General features: G+C 41.6%; 1 protein-coding gene across 9 annotated transcripts in view; it reads left to right on the top strand.

The window, feature by feature from the left end:
* gabbr1b (gamma-aminobutyric acid (GABA) B receptor, 1b) overlaps positions 1-22518 on the top strand; it is a 122533-nt gene extending 100015 nt beyond the window's left edge. For 4 of the 9 annotated variants that reach the window (XM_037092427.1, XM_037092425.1, XM_037092430.1 and 1 more), the window contains 5 exons: positions 696-789; positions 1340-1467; positions 14962-15090; positions 15510-15653; positions 19964-22518. In XM_037092427.1, coding sequence (XP_036948322.1) covers positions 696-789; positions 1340-1467; positions 14962-15090; positions 15510-15653; positions 19964-20251 — 783 coding nt within the window. In that variant the 3' untranslated portion in view covers positions 20252-22518. Of the gene's footprint in view, positions 1-695; positions 790-1339; positions 1468-14961; positions 15091-15509; positions 15654-16483; positions 17581-19963 lie in introns of those variants that run through there. The other 5 variants (XM_037092422.1, XM_037092423.1, XM_037092428.1 and 2 more) reach the window with 2 other exon arrangements.
* Positions 22519-23825: the final 1307 nt, after the last annotated feature.

Genomic DNA, 23825 nt, shown 5'->3' with positions numbered 1-23825 from the left:
CCCTGCCCTCGCCCTGAGACAAGGCTTGGATTGGCTTCAGCAGCAACACCCCGCAACCCCATGGAAAGGGATAAGCGGTTACGGACAAGGACATGACATGTCCAATTGTACTCACTCCTAGGTACCAGCCTAAATACGCTTTATTTTTAAAAAAATCTAGAACCATGTATTATTCCCTGAGGAATGAATGAAAATGTTAAAAAATTAGAAAGTTATAACGATTCCTGGATCTGCCCCTTTATCTGGACTGGTACCAAAAGTTAATGGGGTATCTTCTGGGCCAAGACCTATCCTCCACCCGAGTTTAGCGGAAATTTGGTCTGTAGTTTTTGCGTAATCCTGGAGACAAACCAAACGGACGGGTGAAAACACACAATGACTCCTTATCAGATTTGTTGGCAATTTTATTTTCTGTCAAATGAGGATCAATTGATCAATTGATTGTCTCAACACATTCTTTTTCAATAAGCGCACATTTTTAGATATGCAAGTAAAATTTGGATTTAATGTGATTGGATGGAAAACAACAATAATGTTATGAAAAAATGTATTTTTAACATTAACCAGCCATTAACTTCCATAAAAATAGGTTCACGTGTGTTATGTGTGTCTATTTTAGCAACATTTTATGGTTTTGAAGATGTCTTGTGTTGCTGTTTTTCTCCTATGTGTTTATGTTGTATGTATGTGAGCAGAAATTCACCAGAGAAGCTCCCAAAGGAGACCTGGATGTTTTGATCCAGCCTTTACTGGAGCACTGTAGCTCAGAAAAGATGAACACCTGGCTGGGTAAGTGGATACCAACCAACTCCCGCATGTCTATTTCAAGTCACTGTATCTCTAACACCGTACAAGTCCTTCTGCATGTGTTAGGCGAGACATAGGTTGAAGGACCAGCAGCAGGTTAGCGGCCTATCTAACTATACAGAGTAGCTGTTCTGGAATGTTTCATCATATCACCTTTTACCAAATTTGAACTCAATGGACTTTGAGTGAGATTGTTCTGTCAACTGGTGATTTCCAAAGTTGACAGTGAAGTTTGAAGCTCAATATGCATAACAGGCTTCAGTTCATTTGAACAACAGATGAGCAAAGAGTCATGCAAATTCTTTTAGCAGTCCTACCTTTCTGCCTATCATGTCAAGCTGTCAGTTGTTTTAATGAGGTTCATTACCAAATGGAGAAAACAGCTAGAGTGAAAAATAAGGCACGCAAGTGTCTGCCTGGAAGTTGAACTCAGTTTAACACACTGTATATGTGGTAGATGTTATTGTCCTGTACAAAATTTAGCAGCAGTACAAAACATTCCTCGGGGCTGCCGTCTTGTCTCTCTCTTTAGGTGTGGTGTATGGCTACAAAGGCTTATTGCTGCTGCTCGGCATCTTCCTGGCCTATGAGACCAAGTCCATCTCTACAGAGAAGATCAACGACCACAGGGCTGTCGGCATGGCCATCTATAATGTTGCTGTGAGTTCAGTTTTATGGTTTGTGTGTGTGTGTGTGCGTGTGTGTGTGTGTCTGTTTGTCTGTCTGTCTGTCTGTCTGTGTGTTTTTATATAAACTTAACGTGAGTCCACACCAAAGCAGAAGATGTGAAACTACACTTTTGACTTTGTACTTTTGGCCTTTCACAATTTTTGTATTAGTATTAGTATTTGTGGCTATGTCACAATATCCCACTGCAAGCTGTAAGGAGAGGTTTCAGAGGATCATCACATATATTAGTTATAATGTCATAATAGTGTTTATTCATAAATAGTATACAAAAAACATTAGTGATTCATATATAAAGAGTGATGACAAAGATAACACTCAGTGTATTAAGTGATTGGTAATAGCACAGAGACTTGAGTCTTGAATCCTCAGATCGGGAGTTGGTCCTTGGGTGCTGTGTGCTGGCTGTCCACTGCCCCTCCGGGAAATCTAGAAAACCAGTTGGATGTATGTGATGAATAAAGATTCTTCTTTTATCTTCTTTTAGAACCAAACAACAATATTCCTTAAGCTGGAGGCTAATAGTGTTTTCATTTTATATTGTAATGTACATTGTCTGAGGGTTTAGGATTGTAATCCCAAAGTTGGGGGACTTAAAAGAGAGTGATCACAGTCAGTAATGTAGAGACATGGATATCCTGACTTTTACTCCCTAGTATGGGTGAAGCTCCAAACACTGGATCACAGATATTCCATTATGACGTGCTGACCCCTGTTTAACCCCTCCACACATAATTATAGAGTCAGGCCAAACAAACCTTCACCAGAGAAGCTGTCACTTGACTGTAGACGTCATAGCCATATTAACATGTGATCTGTAGCTCTATGCATTAACTTGAAAATTACATGTGACCCACAGACATTTGCTCACTCCTGCCATTATTGAGTGTTATCCATTCTTCCCCTCTGTCAGTTATGTCAGGCTAATCATTTTAAAATCACTTTTCATGAGAGACTTGCTTGCTGCTACTTTTGCCTTGGTGCAACATAATGCACTGGCCTTCAAAGTGAAACTCTCGCCAAAAAGCAACCTAGGCTGTATTTGTGAATGTATATGAGTCAAACCTTTGTGTAAAAGCATAATTACGAAAAAAAAAAGGCACTTACCGTAGTTTCGTTTTTGGGCAAGCTAATTTTAAATGGAGTGCTGCAGGCGCTCGTACGTTCGTACGTTGCATCAAAATTGCTATTTTTAAAACACCAAGAAGGCTCCACACAACATGAAACTTTACTCATAGTATCAGCAGGGTCTCTACACATGAATGCGAGCATCGCGAACATTGTTGTGTACACAGAGTTTACTAAAAAGAAGGTTTTTGAACAACTCATGTTAGCAGCTGTATCTTCGGCGCGCTCACGGATCGATACTTTTTGTCTGCCATGACGGCGGCGAGCCGAAGATACAGCTACTAACGTGGGTCATTCAAAAACCTTCAATAGCAAAGTTTCATGTTGTGTCGAGCCTTCTTAGTGTTTTAAAAATAGCAATTTTGATGCTAGCCTGAGAATGCCCGTAGCACTCCACTGAAAATTAGCTTGCCCGAAAACGAAACTACGGTAAATCTTAAAAGTTCCTTTTTCATCGTAACTGTGCTTTTACCTTCACCGTGTTCTTAATTGGACTAAAAGCATTCACGTTTGTAGTAGAGGGAGCACTGACATGTTGAGCTTCGTTACTGAACAGCTGACTTCCTCATTGCAAACGTGAAGCTTATTTTCCTTCTATTTTCTATTTTCTTCAGATTTCGATAATTAATCATCAGAATTTCTTTTTCTCACTTGTGGTTGTAATACCCGATTAATTCCTCTAACAAATAACAGCCTGGCTGCTGAATGATCAGATGGATTACCGGTCCAAAATTATGGGGAAGCAGGGAAAGTAGGTTTAACAGGTATGATCATTTCATCCTCTAACTTCACACTTTTCTCACAGAAAACAGAGAACAAAAGAAGAAGAAGCTGAACTAGATCAAAAAACTGCTGACAACAATTAATATATGTTACCCAACAGATGGAACACAGAGTGGTTTTAGAAAGTAAAAATTCCAGATAAAGGAAATGATCAACATCCAAATCCAATTTCTGATACATAGGCTTGGATATTAACATTTTAACTATTATTACTATTATGCTCATTATCTTACAGCTAATGTGCAGATAAGTAATCTGGCTGTTCAGAGGAAATTGACACTTGAGTAATAAACAGAAATTTACCCGCTGGCAATCTTGCGCAAGTAAGTGAAAATTCACCTTGTTGGTGAACACAGCAGCCATCATTAACCCAGGCCCAGATGTTCATGCGCAAGGTAATGTTTTCAAGTTTTACTCACATTGTGTTTCATCCTGTTCGCTGCCTTCCCTCTCTGCCCTCTATTTAAATAATCCGTAGCATTTATGCGGTCTGTGTTTAAGTCCATTTTGCTAGTTAAATGGCAGATAATCTGGGCACTAAGTGAGTCACACATTTCAAAGGGGTTGTATTTGGATTCTTCATTAGCCATAGCTGTGTTTTGGGTGTAGGGTCAGGGTGTCATCTCCCATTACCTTTGAGATCCAGGTGCACCAGGACCTGGATTATTTAAACAGTGGCAGTCATCTTCACTGAGAGAAAGTGATGTGGTCTCTGCCTCCGCCGTCTCATAATCATCTGTCCCACTGACACCTCTGTTTGACTGCATATGAAAAAATACACTGATATTAGACTGAGGAGGAGGAGGAGCGCTGCTGCGCATCCCTCTGTGTGTGTGGCAATCATTCTGATCGGTTAGTGTTTTATGTTAGTGGATGTTCTGTTTTTCTACACATCGAAAGGTCACACACACAGTCCAGATTGATGCAGTAAAACAGTTGTGTGAGTGGAGTGAAGCAGCTGTCATGATGAGATCCTGTCTGAAAAGATTTATTTCAGAAGATAAAAATGTAATTCTGTTTCCTCTTCAGCTTTTAGTAAATTTGCCACGATATTTGTTACAGTGACATTACTGCATTCATGGAAATGTTTAACATAATGGAAAGCCGCCTCTCAAATCATAAGATCATATCGCTGTCAATTTCCACTGCTTTGATATAGCAGTCCACCATCAGTGCGCCTGACCACGCCTCACTTTAAGACCAACACGCCCAAGAGAGCACAGTTGGGTGCAACATGGGCGCTGGGCATAAAAATAACAACTGTGTTGGTCTGAAACTAGCAATGACACTTGTGCTGTGCTGCTTTTTCTCCCAGAAGTTGGGATAGGAGACCATATGAAACACACAGTTACCTAAGTTCATTTCAAACATTGAGAATGAAAGAACGCTACTATATACAACAAAAGTCGAGTCGTTTTTAGAAGTTTTAATGCAGAAATGTTACCTATTGTATTTCTAAGTTGGGCTTCATGCAGTTTGAAATAATGTTGCAGTTGAACGATTGAGTGTTTACTGTTTATTCAACACTGCTTCGACGATAATCATAGAGAGTGATTGCGTTAAATAAACGTCAGTTTATACGTTGAGTTTCAGCATTCAAAGAATCCCTCTGAGTGGACTAACAGAACAGCATTCATTCAATTGTATGGAACAACACACGCACAGGACGCTGATTGCACCAGTAAAGAACGAATCTAGTGGCAAAATGTCCGTGTGGGCTGAGCTCTACGCCTGGGCAGCCTGTCACTATAAATACTGTATATGTTCACCATCTGAAAAGGCTGATTAGACTGTGTGGTTGTGGCTGTAGCTGTTGGCAGCCAGACTAATGTGTCTGTCAGTAGTGTGCCTTCCTGCAGGCTCTGTGTTAGTCTGCAGACTTGGTCTTTCAGTTCCAATCCTTCAACGACGCGGCCTCTCTCAGCAGCACTTTGACTTTTTCTTTGACTTCTCCTCCTTCATTTCATGCTCTGCCGAGGAAGCTCCCCCAGCCTTGGAAGTGGGGCTCCTGTGATGTGTCCTCATCATCGGGAATTAAGTCACATGTCAGAATTCCTCGCTGCAGAGGCCGTTTTTGCCTCCGTGAATTTTTTAATCCAGCATTTCACCTATATGCACCTAGCAACGTGAAATGTGAGCCGCCGCTGTTGAATTGTTGCTATTCACAGATGCACAGACGTTATAGATGCTTCATACTAAGGTCAGGACTTCTTCTACTTCTTGAAACTAACCTTATATTATTTTTGCACTGTCATGCACTACAGGGTAAAGCAAACAAACGGAGAAAATGCCGTTTTACATGCTTTAGAAACTAAAGTTGTGTGTTTTCTCGCCACTGACGCTTCATCCAGAACTTTCACACACCAGTCAGTGAAGTCTTACGCGTATAAACGAGCTCAGCGCATTTCAGCTAGTATGAAAACATGCATTGGCTAAATGTCCACACTGAAGCAGGGATTGTGAACACAGATTCTTGACTATCTCTCACAGGAGGGAGACCAAACTGTCCTGCAACTTCACGCGTGTGCCGCACAGAAACGTTGCAGCCAACGCAGTCATTTGATGATGATATACAGCTCTGTGAAATAAACAATGGGAAGGGCTGATTGTTTTCTTCATCCTGGAGGCCTGTGACGCTCTGCAGCTTTCAAACAAAGACAGCTGATGGAACCACAAAAAGTTATTAATGATAATTAGGACAGAGTGGTCATAGATGAACATTGTTTTTTTGTTTTTTTTCACCTCTGAAAATGATTAGAAATTCAAGTAAACTGGCAATGTTTGTGGGTGACACCTGTCAGACATCAGCTAAAACCTTGTTTACCAAATCACATGGACATAAATCCCTGGAGGACAGGGGGATCAGGACCCACCCATCCTGTAAAAAGTATAATTTGTCCCATCAGTATACCAGTCTTTCCAGTTGCAATGTAGTTTTTCTCTTAGCAGGCAGGGCAATAGAGTGAAAAAAAGTTACAATATAATTATGCACTTTTATGCACTGACTTTTCTTGTTATTTTATGGCCAACATGAAGGCAAACTCATGTATTTGTGACAAGCCTAAACTGGCATGTGATATCAGCTGTTTGATTTATCAGTCGGGTGTCACTGTTCAGTTCCACTGCTGCTATCATTCCTTTTGTGTTCTACCTGTCTAATAGTACAGGCGGGCATGGTGTGTCCCTGATCAGGTTTCTGAAGGATTTCCATCAGCCCATTGTGAATCATTCTGACATTCTTCTCCCCTCAAGTGTTTTTCAGACACATCACTGCTGTCTCTGTGTCGACAATTTGGCCGGGCCTGTTCGCTCTGTTCCGCAGCCGGATAAAGTAGTCCGTTGATCAGCTTTTCTAATGTGCGTTCAAGAACAAGAAGTGCTTTTACTGCAGCCACAGCGTAGTCACAAAAAGCGTTTGAAAGACAAGTGAGGCATCTGTTGCCGATTTGAAATGCCACTCTCTTGCCAACCAGCCAGTCACACACACACACACACACACACACTGAAAGTGGATTTTTAATCAGCAACATCTCTCGTGCGGCAGATTTTGTGATTTTCGTGCCCGTCGCTGCATTTCAATTCATCTCAGAGGATTACCCATTATGCACTGAACCCAATTTAAGCCTAAACTGAGTGGGTGAAATGTAAATTGGTACAGGAAAGAATTTCATGTGTTTATGGCTGTGTTTCCTCTCTTCCACCTTCTTTGGTCTTATATTTCATGGGCGAGTGGCCTGTCAGATGCCCCACTGTCTGAAAAACACCTTAATGTGATCCTAGAACTGCTGTCTGCCCTTGAGCAAGGCACCAAACCCAAAACTGCTCAGAAAAAATAATAGCCTGGCTAGATACCGCTACAGATACCACAAGGAAATGAAGTATGGTTTGGGATTTGGATGAACCAAGACGAGGCAGCACAGCTCTGCAGTCCATCTGTGCACGGGTTTGTCGGCATTGGATGTTGAGTTCGCCAACAATTAACACACAAACAAAGTCAGCGGAGATAAGAGGCAGTAGCTCAACAAGGTCGTCAAAAAAAAATCCATACGGTATTTAAGTGGCCTGCAGATGTTAAGAAATATAGCCAGAAAAGATGAGTTTAGCTGAAGAGCCACATATTCAAAAGAAGTAAAGTTTCCGTAACACTCATTAAACAGAACACTAAGACCTCCTCCTTCTTCATAAGTTCCACTTATGAGAAGTTTCGTGGGCTTGATTTGATGATAACAGCTGCACTGTTATCTTGGTCTTACCGAGTTTCAGTTAAAACCATAAAATGAAGATGGTGTGTGATGATATAATCGTGCATTAGAAAAGATTTTCCTGCCGGAGACCTGATGTTCAATAGAGCGGAAACCAAAAGAGTCAAAACCAGCTGTGCGATCTTTAACCCCTTCGCACCCACCTTTGTTGGTAATTTTCGCCTAATTAGCATACCCAAATGGAAAAGCTTATAACACAACAACTACAAGTCCCAGATGGATGTATGATACTTCACTTGAAAGCTGAGAACCTCTAGTTTCTGACAATGTGCTTACCCAGCATGTACCATACATACAACCTAAATGACATCAGTTCAAACATGGCTCTAAAACATTTTTTTTTCTTCGAAAAAAATAGGTCATTTTTGAATAACAATAACTCAGATGTGCTTTAGGTAAGGCATATGGCAATATACCACATACCTTCTACATCTTGTCAACTACACCTGGATGAAATTTTAGACTTCTAGGCCTAACCTTATGGGAGTTATGGAGTTTTTAGTTTGTGGTGTCACTGGCGTCCACAAACCTCTCCAAAACGTCTCCAAATGGCCAAATTGTGCCAAATGCTTTTTCTCACTTCTGTGACACTGGAAACATTACTGAAGCATTTTGGTGACTATAAAGCCTTCCTCCGTGATTCAAAACATAATGTTTTCACACATTCATTTGATGGGTGGTCGGAGGGGTTTCCACACACTTCTAGGTGGCCATATTGAAATATTGTCATGCGACAAGACACTACAGAATAGTAACCATTATACAAAAATGACATACTGAAGTGAATTTCAAACAAGGCTTTTATTATCTTTCAATATACTAATACTGTATGTGCGCAGCGGGGGAGGTAGCACTGGTGGATGCAGAGGAGGATCGTTGGCACTTCTGATGACCGCCTTCAGCAGGAGAGGGGGTTGGGCGTCTGACTGTCTCACTTTCAGGCTCCCAATCCACGTCACTGTCTTCAGACTGTGACCTACAAAACACAATGCAATGCACAAATGTTACCAAATATAATGAAAAATGAAAAAATATATAAATGCAATTCAATAGGGTGCTATTTACATAGGAAATAAATAAACACAGATATATGATATTACATATTACACAAAAACATCAGGAAAGTAACCGTACATAAACAGAATAATTGAATTGGGGGAATATTCCCAGTGTCCGGTCAGTGAAAAAGATCTAATTCAATTTGTTTACAAGCTTGATTAAAAAAAAAAAAATCTAAATAAAAAGGAATTAGAGGCTCAAAGAGAATTACATCATAGAACAGAATTACAAGGATTACATAGCTTTGGTTGAGTAGTTGAGGCTAGCTAGCTAGGCTAATTAGCCCCTGGGGCCCTAAACATTTAGCGTCATTTATGAAATGCTAATGTATACTGGACTGTTCACTGTAAGCATAAGAACCCCTTCCCACTAACTTTCATTCAAATTTCACTCATGGCTAAATAAATAAATCAAACATCATCAATGATAACGGTACTCACCGATCTAAAATGTCGTCGAGGCCCTTAGCAAACATCTCCTCTCTCTCAGAGTCCTACTCACTGTCTACAGTTTCATCAGATGATGCCATGATCCATTCCAGGTCTTCTTCTCGGACATATTTAGTGTTTTTTGTGGATTTCGCCATTGTAAACTGTGAAAACTGCCGTCCATTAAAATTTAAATGTCCGCTGCGAGTGCGTCTGCTGCGCAAAGTTAGCCCGCTAGCTGCCAGACGCAGCGATATTCCTCGGCTCATACCAAACGGACCTGGGCACGCCTACCATCGTTGGAAAGGTAAAATAATTGGCTAGAAGCCTGAGTGATTGACATGTTGATAGCCAAAACGCTATCCCTGTACTAAGGCGGCAAATAACAGTAGACAAAGCCGATTGGCCCTTTAAACAAGGAGCGCTCCATGTACTTCACGGGCTGTGCTGGGGTGAAAACTGAACGGAAAAAGATGGGGACACGTTTGTTTTGTAGCCAGCAAAGTGATGAAAACAAGCACACCCAACAACACAATACAGGAACTAGAGAAAATAAACATACGGCCGGCGAAGTCTGGATTTTATTTGACAAACAAAGTCGGTAGACGGTAAACAAATGGACTTTACAGGACGATATTCACAACCTGGAATAATTTTATGAAAAACCATTTTGATGCTTTTGATCAGTGGATTCTTACGGACAACTGGAATATAAATAATTGAGGATCGGACACATATTACGGCTTTATGGCCGCGTCAAAGGTAGGGAGTCGCCGTGCGTTTCTTGTATCTCACGTTTACCATGCTGGTAAATGTAAATGATTTATGGTTTAGTGCTCATGATTTCTGCAAAATCAACTGGATGAATGAATTGCTGAGATTCTACCCTTTCCAACGACGTATAGTATGTCCGTAATGATGAAAGTTGAAGCGAGATACGTCACTGCGCACTGTAAAAAACAGTCAGTTATCTGCAATCGCCCGCCGGCGGGCGGGTGGGTTAAACACAGGAATTGAGGAGGCTACCTGAACTCAAAGGGGCCCCGGCTTTTCTGGGGCGGGGGGACAATAATGATATCAGCTTCGTAGCATGGACCCAGCACATATCAGTTAGAGTTAGTCCTATTGACTATTGACAGGATGTGCTTTACTGATAGAGATTTAGGGGTGATTCGGGGATTTGGACGTGTTGGGACTGACAAGCTTTTTCATCTCGTCCATGAAATCCAGGGGGGGTTGGACGAGGGTGGAGAGGCTTACTGGAGAGGGCAGAGGGCTTGGTGGGGTTTAGTGATGGTGGAGAGTGGTCCTCTCTGGGGAGGGGCGAAGATGGCGGCGTTGAAGGCTCCTTCACCTGGCACGGCTGTCTTCTCTGTTCGAAGCTCATCTCAGGCCTCCCTCCTCCCGAGGGCTGTCTTATCGGTTGTTTTGGTTTGCCTCGCCCGTCGTCCTTCGAAGGAGGGACTGATGTGAGGTGCACAGAGTGAATTATGTTGAAGGTTAACCGCCTTAATCCTGACTTGTTAAGGCAAAATCCATCTGCCTTAAAGAGGTGTCTGCGTTCCCAGAAAATGTTGAAAGTGTCGATGAAGCTCACCGATTGAGCGGCACGTGTAGCTGTGAGCCGTCTGTTCAGCATCAATGACCTGCTGAATCCTCTCATCACTTCTTTCGGACAGTCGGCAGAGGGCCACAAACAAACACCACAGTATCGAGAGATCTGACTTTGCTCAACAGATCAATAAAGTCTTTGTTTCATAACTTGAGAGTGTTGCCACAATCATTGTTTGAGGCCCAGTCATTACCTCTTTCTCTCTGTTGCCCTTTACTTCTAGAATTGGTGTCATATTTTCCCTGGTGTTTTTCAGGTTGTGGGAGATTGCGAGGTCTTGTTCTTCAGGTGTATTTTTGTTTTTTGGGTTGGTTTGCTCCTGCTCTTTGGTTTCGCTGCAGTCCGCGGCTGTTTCCTCCTCGGTACGGGGGTTGAGGATGCGCTCCTTTCAGAGGACAGTGCAGGCCAACCGGTTGCATCACAAATCTCAGGGCGCCGGGCTCTGCCTGTTACTCATTCTCCCACATCCGAGGGAGATGATTTATCTGTAGGCTTTGCGCCAAGAGTGTTCCAGTGAGGACAAATATTCCTGGGTTTATTGTCCAGTCCACAGCACTCCTGTTTCATCGTAGCATTGTAATTACCCGTGTGTTAGCAGGCTCTTGCCTGCTGTTCTGATTCCATGGAAGAGAGGTTTCGTTCCCACATCTTCCATTCACTTCCACATTTAGTTATATCTGGTGGACCTTGGTTTCCAGCACAACAGTGTTTTCATTGATCTTCTGAAAGCCGTCCAAGGTAAAGGGAGGTGTAGCTGCTCCCAACTTTTCTTTACTGGTGGATGAATGCGCAACGCTCCGACTGATGGTTCAAACGTTTATTACAGCATATTTGTCTTAAAACGCCCAAGACCACCGTGAACACTGCAATAGAATACACGGTGGCAAATATACATCAGTGAAACCGTCATGTTTCATGAATCACTTAGTTCAAACTTATTACAGAAATATTAAAGCAAAAACATATCTTACACACATACAAATTATTTAAATCAAATGTCCATACCGTGTGCCCCTCCAACCAGAAGGTTAGGAGTTGCTAAATGTCCATTTCTCCACTATTTCAGTCCTTTGTCTTTTCATGTGCCGCTTGCTCATGCACACGCTGTCTTTGTCCAAAAAAGAAACTTACTGACCAAATGCACGAGACCATGTGATGACCTAACTGATGACGTGGTCAAGTGACGTTAATTTTACAATTTTCCAGTATATATCAAGTATGCAGAAAATAATCAAAATATTCTCAAATACAAATATTTCCCAAAAAATATGAAATAAATATTAAATGTAAAATAAATAAATACACACAAAAAAATGTTTATGTTTCAGCGTTCGCTACAGGAGGCATTTTTTATTCTAGTTAGCTTTAGTAGCTGATGGGCTTGTGCAACTTCGAAGGCCTCGTTCAGATAGCTCTGAAGAGTTTAAATAAAGCAGCAGCCTACTTTATCCCCAATTAATTATGCTCCCTGTGGTTTCTAAATATCCAGGAGTCGCTGCCTGTAATCTCTCAGTGAAAAAAATAACGGCTGAAAAAAGGCGAGCAGAAAAGCACCTGCTCCCAAGCAGATACAGGAAGTCTATCCTGATGTTGAATTTGATGTTGTCCTCAGGTAAGAGTAGAGACATGTACAGAGATATTTTTGTTCAGTTTTCTTAATTCATTTATCCACATCAGACGCCATCTGCCACCAGGACAACATTCCCAGTCTGTGTCTCTCAGTGGGATGACAAAGTATTACGTTAATGTGAAACTCCATTAAGAACACCAATACATTCTTCGTTGGCTTTTATTAAGATTTGTCAAAGAAGTCAGCAAATTGTCTGCATATGCATAATAGTCTGTGTCTGTGATGTCAGTATGGTAACATAGAGTGTAAACATGTTACAGCGCCCTTAAACTTGGATCACTTCAGTATAGATGTCTCCAAATTCCAGTGACAAGAAGACAATAAGATCAGAGAAGGGGCTCAACCGGTCTCCTATCTTTCTGAAAACATCTTATAGCAGATGTCTCATTTAAGCTTATTGATAGACAAAACTGTGAGGTTTCATCATTGTTTGCCTATTAGTACAGGTTTGAATAATACTGTTTGGTTAACTTTGACCAATATACAACCACCTGCAGTTGAAAGATTATATCGATCTGAAATAAAAGTAGTTTTTCTATTTTAAGATGCATAGTTTTTGCCCCTGCTGTCCTCATCAGGCTACACAGTGAGCTTGACTAGTTGAATGCACACTGCTCTCACACCGTCAGCTAGAATATTTATGTTATCATCTTTACCTAACTGAACTGTCAGCAAAGTTCACCGATGACTTCACAACTCTGTACATATTAGCTGCTAACACTATTTGAAAAACAGTGTCAAGCTTTTTTTTTATCTACAAAATAATAAAATCCACATGAGTGAGTCCCAAGTTAATTCAAAGTGACTATGACTTTTTAGTGTTTTTGAAACTCTCGATTCCTGGTTCGATTCCTCTGGTCTGCATGTTGAAGCGTCCTTGGGCAAGATACTGAACCCCAAACTTCCCCTGACCTTGCATGGCAGCCACCACCATCAGTGTATGAATCGCTGTAATGTGCTTTTGATAAAGCATCTGCTAAGTGCCCTTAAATGTAAATGTAAAATGTGTTAATGACTTGTAACAGCAAACGGGTCAGATCACATGTAAATACATCACCTCAACTCTATCCATCCTGCAGTCTCTCTGAAACTCGCCTCCAAAACAAGCGCACAAGCTGCATGTTGGAGACTTTAGCTACTTTTTTTTTTGTGGCCGTACCGTTGTGCCGACGAGGCCTCTGATGTGATTGTATCTCTTTGAGCGGCTTTGTAATCCAGCCTCCGACTGCAGTGTCTTTGTGGAGAGTTTGAAAAATAAATCCATAACGATAAATCCAGCTCTGAATGTCTGATGTCTTGTTAATCCATTTTTTTCATGTTGGGGACAGTTCTTTTATCTCAGTTTATTCGAGGCTTGTCTGGATCTGAGTCTGTTTTTTACCCTTTTACTTTAGCAGAGGTACTGTATATTTCATTAGCCTGATAATTAGACCAAGTATTTTTTTTTTTTCACTTCATTCCTTTTGTTCTCCATCATGATCACTAGAGCCCATATCTGTTTGGGAGTGTATTTTGCGATGTGTCTCTCATCAGTCAGCAGTGTCCCATCGTAATCATGAATTCCCTCGCTACTTACCGTCCTTCATCCAATCTACAAAGCTCTGATGGTCCAATTTGTTTCCCACAAAAACAGGCCTATTTGAATCTCTGAACAAACGGCGATCCAGAGATAAATCAAACCGATGATTCAGTCAGGGGGACCAGGATAGGGAGGGTGGCAGAAAAAAATGCAGTAGGGCCCGTGTTGTATCACAGCGCAACTTTCCATGCAAGTTGTCTCTGTGAAAGCTGCTGGCAGTGTGGAATCAGTCTGCCACCAGGTGAATGACAGTTGTTATCTCTCTCCCCGGTGCACAGAAATGCTATTTGTTCCAGTGGGCTGCCGAAATGAATTGGATGAGTTGTGTGCGAGCGGCGGGCAGGATTGTGTACGTGTCGCTGTGTGTACATGTAATGACACAGCTAGCGTCGGCCTGCTGCCTCCATTCGTCTGCCCCGGTCGGATTTTTCAGCTTTTCACCCAGCGATGACTGACTGTTGATCAATATGTATTGATTTTCACCCCTCACCTCCACCTCTCTCATTTTTCATTTGATGTGGCGCGCAGTCTGTGCGCCTCACTCCTCCACAATCTCATATTCTCTTGCGGACTCCCTCCGAGCCATCGCCCTCTGTCGCCTTGCTCTGATTTGTTCTTTATCTCCTCTTACTGCCACTTCTTTCTCACTCCCATTGTCTTTCTGATTCTAATTAAATTCTGTTGGCATGACAGATATGAAACCTGTGTTGCCACAGCGACCCTGTGTATCACAATTATATCACGAGCAGCACTGGGGGAAAAAAAATCATGCAATTCATTAATGGATGATTAGATAAATTCAACATGTAATCACCCTTAGGTAGTTTGCAGTCTTGCTGATAGCATTGATTGATCTGTTTCATGAAAAAAGGTCAGAAATTGACTTTTTTTTATTGTAAGGGATGCTCAAATGATTCTGTGTTAAACGCTTAAAATGAGCATTTTTGATTTTCAACCTCTTTGCAACCTTTCCACTGTTTCCCCAGGTGCTGTGTATGATCACAGCTCCAGTGACCATGATCCTGTCCTCTCAGCAGGACGCCTCCTTTGCCTTCGCCTCCTTGGCCATCGTCTTCTCGGTCTACATCACCCTTGTGGTCCTGTTTGTCCCCAAGGTAAAGCGGAGGACTGTCCTCCTCACACCGTCTCCTCTCTGCAGATTACAGCAGCAGTGTAAGCGTCAGGTATAATGAATTGCCTTTCGTCAGGGGAGTCACCTGGGCTGGTATGACATGTCCCACAGTGACCTGTAAATTGGCCCTGTCCTGCTGTGTCAGCATCAATATCTGCCCAAAGTCTTCAACATGTCTGCTGTCCTCTGTCACCAGGCAGAGTCTTTTGTCAGACATTATGTTGTCAAAAACTGCGTGGATACCAAAATATTACACCCACATTTGATAGTTGAATATACGATTCCGGCAGCACGGGCCTGGCTGCACGGCTCTGCTCCCATTCAGCCAGAAGACCTTGAATTACAGATGCGGCCCAAAAACGGACCTTTTTATAGTAAAACGAACATGTGCATGTTTCGTAGATGCGACGCCTGATCACGCGGGGCGAGTGGCAGTCAGATGCCCAGGAGACCATGAAGACCGGCTCGTCCACCAACAACAACGACGAGGAGAAGTCCAGACAACTGGAGAGAGAGAACAAGGAGCTACAGAAGATCATCCAGGAGGTCAGCTGGCTGCCTTCTGTCTGAAACACCATTCCTAATTCCTTCCTTTCTTTCATGTTTACCAGTAAAAGGCTTGTTGGGATTTTAGTGTAGAATGAAGATGTTGATCTTGAGTTTAAAAACAGAACTTTTCAGAAATACTGAAAAGCCAAACAGACACGTGTCGACTTACAGCTTTCAACCTCATCTCACAGACTTGCTCAGCAGATGGAGTTTTGGAGTTCAGTGCGCTAGCATATATCAGGGATTACAGTCACAGCACCTTAGCATAGTATCTAAGCGTATGGCTTCTAACATGCTTCTGCTTGCACTTGTGTTACTGGCCGAGCCTCCACAGGTGGTCTGGTCCAGCTGATCTGTTGTAGGAAGTGAGTCTGTCCCGGTATGGGAGAGAAGCATCAGCACATGCCATAGTCACAGAAAAATGCACGCTGTTTTTTTTACAGTAGTCAGCTATAGTAAGTGTGTGGAAGAGGTTGAGCAATTAATCGGTTTAGCTCAACCAGTGGACTTTCTACAGACTATTTTAACCGGCTGAACTCAGCCCTGATAGCTGCAGATGGCTGCGCAGCCTCCACCAACCACTAGGAGGATGTATGTCACCATCTAAGCTTAATGGTTCGTTTTCAGCGTAGACTAAGAGAGACTAGCGTTGGATCAGAGATTGTTTTTTTCATAAAGTATATCACCATTCCATTAAATACCTTCCACGCATTACCCTGGCCATAGGGTTAGAAATATGGGCGACCGCTAAAGGCCGTTAAAAGTTTGGCATTCAAGTCGTTTCTAGTCCAACATAGCCAGACCTCTGTCAGCTGACCCTTTTTCAGTTTATCTAGTCCCGAATGTATAAACCAACATTCTTCAAGAGGTCCTGGCTGCAGACCACCGTGAGATCGCTACGCCGCAGGCTCCACTCTCAGGCCGCCTCTACTGTCCGGACCCGAAATGCATGGGATACATTTCAAAATAAAATCGTGAATGCACTTCTGGTTGAATCGTTTTCCTCATAAATGCATTAATTAGTAAACAGCATGACGTAAAATCTATCAATCTATCTATTTTATTTATATAGTAAACTTTTGTTTTGTCATTTTTGTTCTATGTTTTCCTTATTTTGCGCATGAGCCCCAACGTGGGCATTTTGATTTATTCTGTCCAAATCTAGGACAAAAAGTCATCCGTAACCTGTATTAATTCAAAGAAAAAAATTAAGCTTTTGATTTGGACAATTGATGCATTGGCCTTTGTCTCTCTCAAAACACTTGTCATTAATGATTGCCATATATGTAGACTAATATACACTGCGTCATTTTACAACTTAGTCATTACGAAAAACAAACGGTGGGTGATATGACTCTGGGCTCAATTGTCTATTTGTAGCCTATAAAGCTGAGGATGTTTAAAAGAGAGGGTCAAATAGCTGATCAGTGAAAACAATGGAGGGCACGAATAACATTGCTCATTACATTTTCTTGTCACTTTCAAGTCATTACTCATATCCATATATTCGTATATACGTTTGCCGCCTTTTCATTATCATTTAATTTTGACTTTATTGCATTGCTCTTTTTCTATATATTTTTTTTCAATTTGTTTTTCTGTTGTATTTTTCTGTATTTTTATTATTTTTATTCCACCATGCATTTCATGTTTGTTTCTATGTCTATGCTAATTATTAATTCTTGTGTTGCTGCAACATCTAAAAAAAAAAAAAGTACCATTAAATACTACAAATACTACCCTAACTCTTGATATCTACAATATAATCTAAGTGAATTATTAAGTGATCAATGAGAAAAACATAAAAAAATAAAATAAAAAACACACACACACACCAAGTCACAACATGATCAAATGTTCTGTAACCTTTAATTCCTGAACACAATAAATTCATTCATCTGTGTGACAGTCACAATAGGCCAAATACCTTCTTTGATCCATTATTTCTTTGCAGAATTTCAACATCATCAGTGTTCACATCATCATGCTCATACACTTCATCTTTCCACACCCTTACATATTGCAGAGCAGCCTCGGCCTGGTCCATATCAGGCAGGTCCACTTTGGCAGACAACAGTTGTTTGTTGGCCTCAACCCACTCTGCTGCATGTCTGCAATCATGAAGAATGCGATCTTCAACCGAGTCCTATGGAAAAGACAGAAAGATGTCTGTACCATAGCTGCTCCACCAACAGTATCTGACCAATAGATACTGTGAAAAAGCTTTCCCCTTCCTCTGGTGTGTCTACATCTGCAGGTCTGACTGAGACCTCAGCCTGCTGCTCTTCTTCCTGAAAATATATAGATAAGCAAAATGATCAGTTGTAATATTCAAAACAAGCTCCAAAAAGAAGGAAAAGATCCCATCAGTGCCCTCCTCTAATATGTCCACCTCAACAAATGTTAATTTTCCAATCCAATCATGCATAATCTTGACACTTTATTTTCAGACAGCAGGTCTGACCTTAACTTGTGAATGGCATATTCTTTAAAGTGACCCCACAATTGCAGTACAATTGGAAAAAGCTCGCAAAGGGGGCAGTGGAACTGACTGCAGCATGTTGTGCAGCGTTCCACTGCAGGCTTTCCACCATGTGGAACAATTGAATGATGCATCTAAAAAGAATATAAAATGTGTCATGTGTTTGAATTATAATACATGAACTTCAATTCAAATTAATGTACACAGCCTGCAAACTTAGCTTGTCTTTGCTTACAGGTAAAATGGCCTCTTACACCAGCTAGTGTAAATGAGGCCTTACTTATGTAGAAGAAGTCCAGCATTCAAAAACTTGAAAGTGTGAAACCGTGAAAGTGGCTAAAACAAGACACTCAAGTAATTTAGTATGTTATGTTAGAAGCAAAACATACAAGTATCAAAAATAACAAGTGCTGACGGTGCAGAAGCAGATGGTGCTACTTGTCAGTAATTTTAGTTACTATTCGTTTTGTTTATATGCTGTATTATACAACAGAGGTGGAGAAATAAAAAAGTAAAAATGTGCCATGTAGTCCTGCCACATTTTGATTCCACTTTAAACAACACCTGTGCAATTAAACAGGTGATATCACTAATTAGCTAGTATAGTATAGTAGCTAGCATGGTGTGTTGCATCGCGCTGGTAGCTTGGCTGTCTCACATATCACGTTTGTGAATTCAGAAAGACACGTTTTCAACTTTGTAAGGATGCCCAGCTAATGCAAGGAGAGTTTGCAAAAATGTTTTACAATGTCACATACAAATGCGAGCAGTTACTTAGGTTGTAACATTCTGTAATTTGCATCATTAATTACTTCTATAACGTGACTATTTTACGGCATCTATATTTACGAAGGACACGAGAAACCATGCATTTACTTTCTGTGGATAATAAAAATCAGCAACTTACACTCGCTGGTCTCTCTCGAATTAAAAGGCAGGTGAAATCACTCCCCCCGCAAAAAAAAAAAAAAAAAAATGTCCTCACTTCCGTCTTGACAGTGGAGGTGTCCTGACAGTGGAGCCTGCACAGGAAGTGACCTCACAGTGGAGGTCTGCAGCCAGGTGCCTCTCACATCTTTACCTTGTCCACAATAGGGGCAGGACACTGTGGGCAGCCCGGCAGGCATCAACAGAAACCATTCTGTTAACATTACGTTACTCCATACTGTACCAACCCTACCAATGTGGCGTTGTCTCTTCCAAATAATCCATCCACTGTAACCATCCATCCAGTCATGACATTAAATCACACACTTCAGGATCCTCCTTACCCTGGGAATATGCAGGAACATTAAAGGTTTATCATAGTGCAATTACAGAACAGAAGTAACCCTGGCTAGTTCAGCCACAGTCAGCTCATCGTCCGTTGTAAAGAGAACAGATTCCAACAATGTGATCCACTAAATCTGTCTTGCACCTGCAGGCTGTTTTAATGATAACTACCCAAAACAGCATGACACAGTTTCCCCGTGTCATTAAGCGTTACCTACATGTGTGGACCACAGCCTCCCGCTGCTTAACCCAAGGTGGCGCCACTGCTCAGTTGTCAGCACACCTCTCTACACGCAAGTCATGCGGCGACTGCATCTCCATGAAAACTAAGCAAACTCCATCCACTGGGGAAGACTGTGAGATGTCAAACAATGATCGAAAGAAGCGAAAGGTTGAGGGTATTTTTGGTTGTGTGTGTGTGTGTGTGTGTGTGTGCGTGTGTCTTAACTGTCAAATAAGCCATACATAAGCCAACCCTGAAACAGTGTTAGAGGACCTGTCCCTGAGTATTGCAGGTTATTGCTGAACATCACCCCCCAATTTGTTCCTTTAGAAAGAGGAGCGCGTGTCGGAGCTGAGGAACCAGCTGTCCGAGCGACAGGCCCTGCGATCGAGGAGAAGAGCGTCCACCATCACCAATCAGAACCACAGCTCTCCCCCGCTCGCCATCTTCCAGAGCGACCCCAGGTCTCTGGCCCCTCCTCCGGGGTACCCCGCCCCCACCTCTGACCCCCACCCCATTGCCCCGTCCTTCCCCAACTCGTCCAGCCTCTACCAACCGGATAGCAAGATCAGCCGAAACAATTGCCACACTAGCCGGCTGCAGCTGCTGTACAAGTGAGACGGCGGTGTTGAGCATCGGAGGGCTCACAGCAATGACATCCTTAGCTACATAGAGATGGAATATTAAGTCAGTGAAGAGGCTGACTCTGAAGCTCATTCCCACCAATCAGCAGAGGCCAGAGGACAACCGGTGGAAAGGTTAATCTTGCAAAAATCTCCAGCGAGCATTTACATTCCAACTTGTTTCCTGCTCATCTGTGGTATTTTGTTATCTCTCTCTGAGATCAGAAGACATACACACAACTTGTTAATAATCCAATTTTGCATTTGTGCCATCTAGAGTTTGAAAAATCAGAAGTGACCAATTTCTAAGCCCTGGCCCCCTTACCTACCATTGCTAACCTGTGAAGCTTTCCACTGAAACACTGCAAGTAATGCAGGGCGAGATTCACCATCAAAATTCATGGCAGTTTCTGAAGTAAAACGTTCTTTCCTTTAGACAAAAAGAGGACACAATAGTAATTAATCAGGGGTAGGGCTTAGTGAAAGGTCAACTGGGGTCCAAGATTATTATGGCAAAACATCAGTCACGTGTACTTTACAATATTGCCTCCTGATATGTCAGATAGTGCTATGTACTGAGTCAAGAGGCTGGACAAAAGGACATACTTCATGATCAATGATACAGTACCTGCTGGTATCCATTACTGAAGCTTCGTCATTTTTTGGTTGATTGATATCAGTTTTTGACATTGTCTCTGTTCAAAGAGACTGCTCAGCCGTTGTACATAGTTGCGTCCGTATAAATGCTAAACCCCCACACTGTGGATGAACTCAGTCCTGCTGATTCAGGGTTGAAAACGAGGAGTCGGCTGCTTGTCATCTGCCAGGTGTTTACTGTGTCATGTGTTGTGAGCGACAGTCTGAAGAGCTGAAGGAGCTTCACATGAGGCTAAAAGGCAGAAATCCAAATAGCTTTATCTGTTCAATGTTAGGCTGCAGCTGGGTGTTTTCATTGTCCAGTGAACAAGTTCTCTTGGAGCTGAGCTGTTTTATTGTCTGAATGAATAAAGAGGTGGTGTATGTTGCTACATATTTAAGAGACCTGTTTCTGGTTGAGAGAATGAAGAAAATATTGCAGTGCAGACCAATTTTAGCCTCACTTCTAAATTAGTCTTAGATCTGTCCTTGGACCTCATCTTAAGATGGGTTTCAAGCATGTGTTTACGTTTAATTCATGAAAGATGCTGAGCTTAAACAACCTTACTATGGCAGATTTTAAAGATCCTCTTTGTAGCTTACACACCTGTGATCTGTAAATCTCGAAAATCAACGTACGCCAACAGTTCCTGTCTTGTGATGTCCCCTCATTCAATGCAGCCCAAATGAGGCTTGAGTCAGGAACAGCCAGGACCAAATGTGGAAATCAAACTTTTTGGGAAGACGAGATCACAGCGATGGTCGAGGAGACTGACGCCGGACAACGTATTATTCAGCGGACTACATGTCGACGGGAACAAACAAAGGCAAAAGGCACAGCTTGGGAGTGTGTTGCTGATGCACATCATTCGCTAGGCTTGTGCACAGTTCACCAAAACACATGGTTTTCTACTTAAGTCATAGTTTAATTCAAAACTGACCATAATTCTGTATTGGTTTTTTTTGCTTTTTTGTTTTTTATAAATGTGGCCCCAGCTGTGTCATATGAATATGTTGAATCTGAATTTAAAATTCCTGACTTTAGATTATGTGTGAGGTTTACATGCAGTTTGCTTTATGTTTTTTATGCTTGTATGTAGGTCTTAAAATTTGAGGTTGAAATGTTGTTTTTTTAAACTCGCATTTCAAATTCAGTTCCTCTATTTCAGTTTTCATCTGTCTGTGACGGCGTTTTTAGGGGCTGAGGTGAAAACAAAGCTGATTCATCACAATGTTTCAAAAACCTTTGAACCATCAAAACCTTTCTGACTCTCATCTCACAGTCGTCTCAAATTTGACTTTTTTTTTTTTTTTTTTTTACATTTTGGCATATCCCGTCAGGAATTTGTGGGCATGCAATGGACATGGGACAGAAAATTAAATTGAACTGTGATGAATTAAAATCTGAAATATACTTTCAGTTCATTCAGTTGAAATGAAATAGAAAATTAAATTGAACACCACAGTATGGGCTCATTCTGCACATGATTCACAAGCAGTTAGTCACTGATTTTCAGTTCTTATGTCAAATGTAAGATAAGAGGAAAAATTCTACTGTGAAACAAGTGTAGGTTTTTTTTTTCACCAACAACCCACACATTTCCTACAAAGTTACATTTAAAAAAAGCAGATATTATTGTGTTATTCTGTCATCAGACTCCCCCTTTAAATGCCACTGGAGCGTTTCACTACTTGCTTTCACTGTTCTGCTTTTTTTTTCTTTTTTTTTTTTTTCTTTTGGTCTCACTCCCAAATACCAAAGCCTTTCTGTGGGGTTGCCAAAAAGGAAGTTACTGACAGTTTCACCACAGAGGGTTTTTGGGGAAATGAAATTAGAGCACGTGTCTGACATCTGTAAACCTAATAATAGTTGTTAACAGAGATAAAAGCATGGGCTTTTTTGTTTCTTAGTGTGCGTGTCTGTGAGCGTTATGTTTCTGTGAATCCACAAAAAAAAAAACAGGTCTCGCAGACTCTACTGAGATGACTATGTAGTGCTTTTAAAAATAGAGTTACAAAGTGCTGTACGTACCTAAAGTAGGGCAAAACACTGAAAAGACAGAGTGTGAGAAGACATCATCATCAGTGTCACTGGAGCAGTTTAATGAGGAAAGAAAACAGATTTATAGGGGCAAAGAGGATCACCTCAGATGTTATTAAGCTGGAGAAGGTTGTCTGAAATCCAACTTTTAATCTCTGCTAGACAATTTATTTAGGGTGGTTTTGTCATTTATTTCCAGTGGCAGATGAAGTTTATACGGTATCATCCAGAGGGAGCAGGTCGAGGGAGACGGTGATAAGCCAGGGAAGACGCAAACTGAACAGAAACTGTACTAATGGACGAATGTCTTCCACCCCCGCCTATGTTTTCCTCCAGACAATTTTAAGTGGACAATTTAAGTAGACTGTGTGGGTCAGGGTGATTCTAAGTGCTGCATCATAGGAAACTGGACTTGTTTCAGTTCCTTGAAGATATTTCATCTCTTGTCCAAGAGGCTTCTTCAGTTCTAACTAACTGGAGGGGAGTTACAGGCTCTTAAACTCCACACAGAGTTTAAAAGCCTGCAAACTCCACCCCAGTTAATCCTGAACAGGATTCTTGGATCCTGGCTGTTGATCGACATCAGAGAGGAGAAATGTTTCCCTCCAGCATCTTAATTGAATTCCTTTAGGAGGTCTGATGGAATGCCTGTAATGTAGTGGATCTCAGCGTGTGTTAAATTAGTACAAACGCTGATCAAGTCTTTGGCAAAGGCTTCAATGTAAGCTGTTGCTCCATTTGGGGGAAAAAAGAAAAAATATCAAAAATGTGGTCCATAAATAAAGCAAGTTTAAAAGATTTGGTGCTTGGATTTCTCCATTTGGCTGTATGAAATTATCGGTCACATTCTTTACATGTTTCAAAATGCAGCCTGAACCAAACACCGCCCAGC

Source organism: Acanthopagrus latus, chromosome 3 (genome assembly GCF_904848185.1).
Source record: "Acanthopagrus latus isolate v.2019 chromosome 3, fAcaLat1.1, whole genome shotgun sequence".
In the NCBI taxonomy this organism is placed as follows: Eukaryota; Metazoa; Chordata; class Actinopteri; order Spariformes; family Sparidae; genus Acanthopagrus; species Acanthopagrus latus.
This window is presented reverse-complemented; position numbering and strand designations above follow the sequence as displayed.